This window comes from Cervus canadensis, chromosome 13 (assembly GCF_019320065.1).
Source record: "Cervus canadensis isolate Bull #8, Minnesota chromosome 13, ASM1932006v1, whole genome shotgun sequence".
In the NCBI taxonomy this organism is placed as follows: Eukaryota; Metazoa; Chordata; class Mammalia; order Artiodactyla; family Cervidae; genus Cervus; species Cervus canadensis.
Window position 1 is genome coordinate 7437032 of NC_057398.1, and position 8132 is coordinate 7445163.

The 8132-nt window shown below is 34.6% G+C and overlaps 1 protein-coding gene across 1 annotated transcript in view; it reads left to right on the forward strand.

Annotated features, from left to right (window-relative positions):
- Positions 1-6976, forward strand: part of SYT14 (synaptotagmin 14) — a 192968-nt gene extending 185992 nt beyond the window's left edge. Inside the window, exons 8-9 of the mRNA XM_043485253.1 lie at positions 730-786; positions 2021-6976. Of these exons, the coding sequence (XP_043341188.1) occupies positions 730-786; positions 2021-2334 (371 nt within the window). The 3' untranslated portion in view covers positions 2335-6976. The remainder of the gene's footprint in view (positions 1-729; positions 787-2020) is intronic.
- The last annotated feature ends 1156 nt before the right edge of the window (positions 6977-8132 follow it).

Genomic DNA, 8132 nt, shown 5'->3' on the forward strand with positions numbered 1-8132 from the left:
TTAGGACAGTTACTGGTGTAAGCTGGGAGGTAGCTAGTAGGTAAATACAAGTTAACATTAATCTTTATTATATGAAATAAAGTATTTATAAGGTAAAATAGAAGACAATTTTATCAGTTTGTCTACTGTACATATTATATAAGATTGTGACCCTTCATGTATACCTGGGTTCTAAGCTTTGAACTGTGTTATAGACTGACCTATCCAGTTTTTATCTCAAAAAGAACAATGGTAACATTCAGGAACAAAAATTTTAGTAGTTCTATTTTCATAACTTAATTTTTTTTTCATAACTTAATTTTATATTACACTGGGAGTAATAAAAGTGTTGGAAATATTAAATATTGCATGGATAAACTTAATTTAGCAAAATAACAATTATAATGATCTTTTAATGACTTTTATTCAGTCTTTTATAGTCTGATAATTTGCATGATTCTATGTTCAATGTGCTTTAGACCACAAGGATATCATTATAAAGATGTCCCACTTTAAAACAGTGTAATTTTTGTTTAAGATTACACAATGACCTTAAAAATTCTCATTCCATGAAATTTACCCAACATACCCTTTGTTCAACCCTCTCCCTGAATTAAGATGCTAAAGTTTTGTGTTCTTCCACTCCAGTGAACAGCGTTTCCTCTTTAATTCTAACCTTTGACCCTCTTTCACCCAACAATTGACATCTGGTCATTATTTCTTTTACTGCTTTCCACCCCCTGTTGTCAGATGGACTGTTCTGTTGTCTAAAACACTTGATAGGTGGACAGGTTTATATAATCCGAGGTGAGTTGCTGTAGAGGCTAATTGGATGTTGTCTTTTCATGCAAAAACAAAATACCCTAAAACTTGCCAGCAGTGAAGCTGTCCACCATGTTGATTTCCAAAAAATGCACATTTATTATCTGTGGTACTTTGAATAAAACTAACTTAGAATTTATCTCTGATTATGGATGATGGTATTCAGAGTATCTGTAAAATTTGCAAAACTTTTCAAATTAAAGGTTTTAATTTTTATTCATTATATTGATTCATGTAGAAACAAATATTTCATTAAGAAATATTGAAATTTTCATAAAATTAATTGAAATTTCGATATGAAGTACACATGATGGATCTACATGCTGAAGATCATTTGCATGAGTTCTAAAGAAATTGAAAACACAGTTGTTTGAAATGAGGGTTTATCTCCTAAGTAACCAGGCAATGAACTGTTATGTTTCACTTGGTACAGTAAACATCACATCAACGTTTTTTTTTTATAATTCATGAAAATAGTTAAGATACCATACTTAAAATTTCACATTAAATTGTGCCAAAAAGGAATCCTGTAGTATTTATTTTTAACCATCCAAAAAGCACATTAAATGTACTCTTGCATGAAACCAAGGAGAAAGTTTTAACTTAGCTAGCTAAACGTTGAGCCTTCAGTGCATTTGGCTTCATTTTGGCCCTGAAATGTTTTAAAAATGTGTTTAAAAACCACATCCATGCAGAGATTTTTTAACATTTCATCCTAAGCTGTTTCGATGTCATCTTTGCATTCTTGTCTTTCTCTTTTCCTCCTTACCATTTGCCTTCGTTTCTGTGTTTGTTTATTCTCACACTCTGAAAACGCAGTGGAATGCTTTACAGCTCGTGGCTAGCTGGGCTTGCTAAGTGTTTATTGATGCTGTGGTGTCCTGCTTAGTGAAGCTAAAAGGGGGTGGGGGCGGGCAGGGTGGGGAGCGGGAGGTTGGGGGGGCAGGGTAAGGGAAGGATTATGAGGTATACCTTTAAATTCTAGAAATAGTGAGGTTAAGATATTATTACCCCCCAAAGATTTTATGCCTACTTAGCATTCTCTGTACTTGTCACATTTTGTGATCATCTACATCAAAATGGAATTATTAGATTTCTACTAAATGTGGTATACACCATATCCTTATAAAGTATGAATACTTAACCTCATCAAGTGTTACAAGAAAGACATTTTGAGTTTGTTTCAAATGATATTTGTGGTATTTTTTTTTTCCTGTAGATACATATGTTAAATTAACCCTACTGAATTCCATGGGTCAAGAGATGTCCAAATGCAAGACATCCATCCGCAGAGGGCAGCCAAATCCAGTATACAAGGAAACGTTTGTGTTTCAAGTGGCCCTGTTTCAGCTCTCTGATGTGACTCTCATACTGTCAGTGTATAACAAACGCAGCATGAAAAGGAAAGAGATGATAGGCTGGGTTTCTTTAGGTCTGAACAGCTCTGGAGAAGAGGAACTCAACCACTGGACTGAAATGAAAGAGTCAAAAGGACAGCAAGTCTGTAGATGGCATGCGTTGCTAGAGTCGTGATGACCAGGAGGAAGGAGCAATTACCGTTCAAGGCAGCAGCATTTCCAAGTGCAACGTTACTGTTTTTACCTAGTCACCGTTAGAAGAGCTATTCTTTGAAGAATCATCTTTAACATTCTCCCCAAAAGCTTTAAGTTCTGTGGAACGAACATCTAATACTGACATAAATGAAGAAAAGATGGGTCTCTAGCAGAACTTGTTTGAGAAAATGAGAAACTTGCATCCTCTTTGCTAAACTAACAGTCCTCCAGAGCTTTCAGAGCATCCTTTTGGTTTGAAGTTAATTTTACTGTAGCAAAAGAGCCAGTAATTTCATGGAAAGTCAAGATGACAAATGATTTTGAAAATCAGAATTTTCAGCTGCAGCAGTCTGTTAGTGTCGCCCTACATATGATCCACAAAACTGGCTCGTCCCTGGTGTGTGTAATCTTTAATATGAGAAAGTCATCCTGCATCAGTCAAGTCTAATGGTGAAGGCTTTCAGTCACATTGTAAATTGTTTTATTTCAGATTATTTTCCTTTTCGTTGTGCCTCAGTTCTTCTCAATAGCACTAAATCTAAGTGCAAGCAAGTATTCATTTTCATAAGGGAATTTTTTTATGTATTATTTTAAGAAAAGTTCACTTCTTCAATTGCCTCTGATTTTGCCTGATCCAAAGAGACCAAGTCACGGCACTGGTCCTTTGCAAGTCTTCTAGACAGGTTGTACTGTAGAACCATGTAACTTTCTGTTGAAAGCACTTCCTGTATTCTTGTATTCCAATGTAGGAAGCTAATAGAGCAGGACTTTACTTAAAAATCTCTTTCAATGTTTGACTGTTTAAAATTGTAGTAATGTGCAAGTAACATTTTTTTACAAACTAAAAAAATATATAGTGAATAAGCTGTTGAAAACTGAAAACAATTCAAGTTAAAGGAAATTTTAATCATCTGCTCTGAGTGTTTAGTGACCAACACTGCATAAAGCAGGTAGCATTCAAATAAGAAACAGTTCTCTCTTCTTCACTCTTCCTTCAATTTGTATTTGTGATATAAAGACTCTTCCGTTCTCAGTTTGAATCAGAACAGCATAAACAGTTCTGAGATTCCTTAAAATGTTTCTAGTAACTTGTGACTAGATTTTATGAAATTTACAGATAACGTTCTTCAACGTGATGTCATCCTGTGCCTTCCATGTAAGTTAAATTTGCTCATACAGCTTGAAAGTTGTATTTGCAAAATTAGGCCTTCAATTTTTATAAATGTAAAGATTAGATTCCTCAGAACAGTGTCACAAGATCTTTATCTCCTCTGAAGTATGTAAAAGTTGTATAATGTGCTAATTTTTTAAAATGGCAAGGCGTTTGTTGTTTTTATATTTAGGAACTCTGATTATCAGGAATATTATAAGCTGTTTTCTTTTTAATTTTGCCTCTTACCCAATATATAATTTTACGCACATACTTTATTAAATAGAATATGTTTTGTATATATGAAAAATATTTTCTTTTTTCTCTTTCTAATTTCCTAGTTAAATTAGACAAAACAGACTATTTACCAGTTATTCAAAAGCAGTATATCATTGTTCCTAGTCCCAACTAAGTACTATGTATTATTGTAAGCTAGAACTTGTTATTACCATAATAAAAAAATGCATAGATATTATTACTTCAGCTTGGCTGTACTGAAAGGCCTTAAAAGAAATCCAAAAAGACAGTGAACTCCTAATATTTTTTAGTTTAAAAAAATGGCAGCTCTGCATTCATATACATTGAGTTATATGATACAATACAAATGCCGTATCAGGTGACATGGGGTTTAAGAATGTATGTTACAGAGATGCTTTAATGGGAAGAACCCATTCTCTTATTATTACATTAATGAGCATTTTCTAGGGTTTTTTGACTCAGTTAGGTTATAAAGTTAAAACATGTATCAAATGGAAAAATATCTCATGAAAGTATTTTTAGCAACAGACATGGAAAGATATTAGAAGGGGGTATGTAGGTTTTACTGAGAAATTGGATTTAGGCATTTGATGCTGCGAGTAACTTTTTTGGCTTTGAAACAACTAAGTGCACTGCTAAGAACCGGGATTGGCCTAATGATTAAGAGAGTTATCAGTCTCACTTGTAGCTGTAACAAAGCCCAGTCAAACACACTATGAGACCGGCTTGGTGCTTTCTCCTTCAGCAAGTAAAGAACTAACTAGATGTTATTTGTGAAATCTGTCTTTCTTCAGACTGTGCCCAGAATTGTGTGTGTGTGTGCTTGGATATATCCTTAGGGGGTTAGCTAGTCTAAGGATCCAATCCAGAATGGCCTAAAATTTAATCAACAATTTTTAAAAATTCTAAGAAGGACCCTACCTCCACCCCAGCTGCCAAGTCCTCAAAGATTATGAAGTATGTGTATGTGTATTTATACACAGTACACACCTGCACACAATATATATATGTATATATCTGTGTATATATACATATATGTGTGTATTTGTAAAGATGAAGGTGCCCTGGCTTTTTCAGATAACTAAATAGAAAAGCATTTACAAAGTTTATGGATTATTTTTCTCCTCTGTATATTTACTAGAAATTATATTTGGTTTTGGGTGCTATTTGCCACCATTCTCTTCCACACACAGCAAAATATATATCTTTTTATTCTTTGGATTGACACAATTTAGAGTAATTACTACCCCAAATTTGTCTGTTCTCTTAGAAAAAGATTAAATAGGGCTCAAGAGACCCACTCACTCTGCTGAATCTTGTGCTTAAATTTGCATGAAAGCTTAAAGGAAAAATCTTATATCTTAGCAATTAAAGCAAATAGGGGCCCAGTGGTGGGCAGCAGGTGTTGTCTGAGAAACTTGAGAAAGACAACCCACTTTCTTATTGTTCTCTTCAAATCCCCTAAGTTTTGTAATAAAATGAGATAGTCCAGATCCAGCAATTGACTGGCATTCATGGGAGCGCCTGAGCTTGGAATTACAGGTTTTATTTGTCTCCCAAATGAGCTGCAAAATGTAGTTGTTTATTACTGGCCAGGAAGCAACGTGTATCTTAAATCGGTAGAGAATTTGTTTCGTATATCCTCTTACCTTTGAGAAATTTTCCTCTGTAATCTGTGGGTCTTCTGTGCTGTTCACGTTTTGTGTGAAATTTCTTCGCATATTTTCTTACCATGCATTCAGTGAATTCTTGATATTGTTGAACTTAGTGACAAAAATAATAAGTTGAATCACAATTTTAAAAAAAGAAAAGCCAATGAGAAAATATCTAATCTCCCCTTACTTAGAGAAACATGTTTAAGTTTAGGGCCTGGCGGACTCTCTCATCCAGTCTAGTTCAGAAGCCCAGGGCTATATGTTAAATCATTTTCCCGATTCCTTCATCATCTTCACTTTACTTGTCAAGTGAATCAGAAACATAATGCTTACAAAAACTATTATAGCACAAGAGTTCATACAATTGAGGGTGTCCTTTAAGATGAAGATGGAGATCAAATGACATCATAGCTTGTTTCAAGTGGACCGAGAGAGAGGCCAAAGTATACATTTAAATGAAACTAGAACAGTAGTCACCAACAGATTTCTCAAGGTCTCTATCCAGCTGTTAATAGCAATGACACAAATCCACTTTCTGAAATTGCTGTTTCCCTACATAGACTGGAGAGTCCGCTCATGGAGACTTTTCTCATTGAGAGCTACTATTCCAAAGTTTTCCCCTTTTTCTTTTTCCTCTCACTGGCACCGGTTCACCCATGGCCTGCCCTGGAAGTAACCATTGTGTCGTCATCATCACCAACAAAACTCAATATTGAGCACAAAGTTAAACAGAGTACTTTTTTTAGACTAGCTTTAAAACACCATCTGTGTTCACCAAAATGTATAATAATGATGATGGTAACTGCTATAGTTTACTAAGATGTAGCACAATCATTTGTTATTTTGATTCTCATATTACAACAGTAATATGAGGTAAGTAATATCATCAACATTTTATAGATGATGAAGCTGCAGGTTAGAAGTTAAGCAGACTTAGTAAGTAATAGAACTGGGGTTAGGACCCACATAAATTACTCTAAAACCTATATCATACATATTACAATTGTATCCCTCTTTACTAATTGCAAGAAAAAAACTGAACAACATTATTTTCATCCATAATACCCCACACACACTTTAATTGGATGGCAGAACTAGAAAAAAAAGAAGACCAAAACAAATAGAGCCTGGGAAAAAGAATTACAAGACAAAGAAGAAAAGATCAGAGGGTTTTTTTCTTCTCAGGACAAATGATACTTTTGTGTCATACTTTGTAGATGGCTTATATTTTCAAAGACTTAGGGATTAATTTACTCTGCCAGTTTAGCCTATACTTACTTATATTCTGAAAATGTATGAATCAATTTGTTCTGCTGCTTGTCCACTACTGGGAATCCAAGTGTTTCTATTGTACACATTCACTTCTCTGCCCTACGAAGTGGATCGCCTGTTTCCATGATCTTGCCCCTACTAGTGATGAGAGGAAAGACTCTTGTCTTCCTCTGCACTCTCACTTTGATTTATGTTGCTTCTCTGCCCTTTTTAAGGGTTAACTGGACGACAGCTAATTTTATTATATGCATCTCTCCCCTCAGCAGTACTTAATGTCCTGTCTTGTTATCTTTATATGTCCTTTGCTCATAGTAGGCACACTATAAATATTGAATTAAACTAAATTACCTATACAGAAGAAGTCAATAATACTGTTATATATCTCAACATTTATTTGTGAATCTTGTGCATGGATTTATTCTTCATTTCATATATATAAGAGGTACCTACGATGTACCATGTGTTTTTCTAAGTGCTACAAATGGAGAGATAATAAATTGGGTAGACAAAGTCTTTGCCATCATAGAGTTTGCATGATAAAGTGGAAAGACAGCCACAGAATAAGTTTGGCAAAGGAATAACATGGAGTTCAGAAAAATCTTCCTGGACAAAAGAATGCCTGAGTTGAGTCTTGAGAGATCAAATACAGATTACACTCCCATCACAGAACATACTCTCCAAGGGCAAAATTTAAAACAGTGGTTCCCAAACTGTTTAATAATTATTTTGAGAGCTTAAATTTGTATTCCAGAGCCCCACCTCCAGAGATTCTGTTTCATTTGCTCTGGAGTGGAGCCCAAGACTCTAAATTTTATTCAGCTTCCCAGGAAGTCCTCTGTTTAGATGCATTGGTATAGAATGTGGAGCTCATTAGATAGAATTACTGGCAGTAGTGTTTCAGTGTCCATAGATTAGATCTTAAAGTGTGATAGTGATGAAGAAGAGCAAGAGTAAGCTAGGGTTGGTACTGTTGATTTGTTTTTTGCTTATGCTTCCTTAAAAAGAAAGATATTTAATGAAAAACTTAAGAGTAATATTTAATTATGAGTTTCTTTGCATTCACATTCAACATAACTTTTCCAGAGTGTTTCATGGTATAATAAATAAATTATGTTAGTTTTATTATTCCTGAAAATTTGGGATTATTGTTCAAATATTTCCTTGCCAACTATCTTTACAATGATAGGGTTAAGGCAAAGAGCGTCTGAGAAGATATTTACCTAGTATACCTGTTGGTATTCCAAATGAAATAAGACTGACCTTTAAGTACATGTGGAGGGGTAGTCATAGGTGGTGGTATTTTTCTCTTTTTTTTTTTTGGCATTTTTCGTTCTTGTGTATAGTAAGCTTTCTTGCCTTCTGTCATCACCCTGAATGACTTCATTGCCATTATATTCATCAGATGACCCTCATTCCTGGATTCTCCGCTCAGGAACAGCAGTC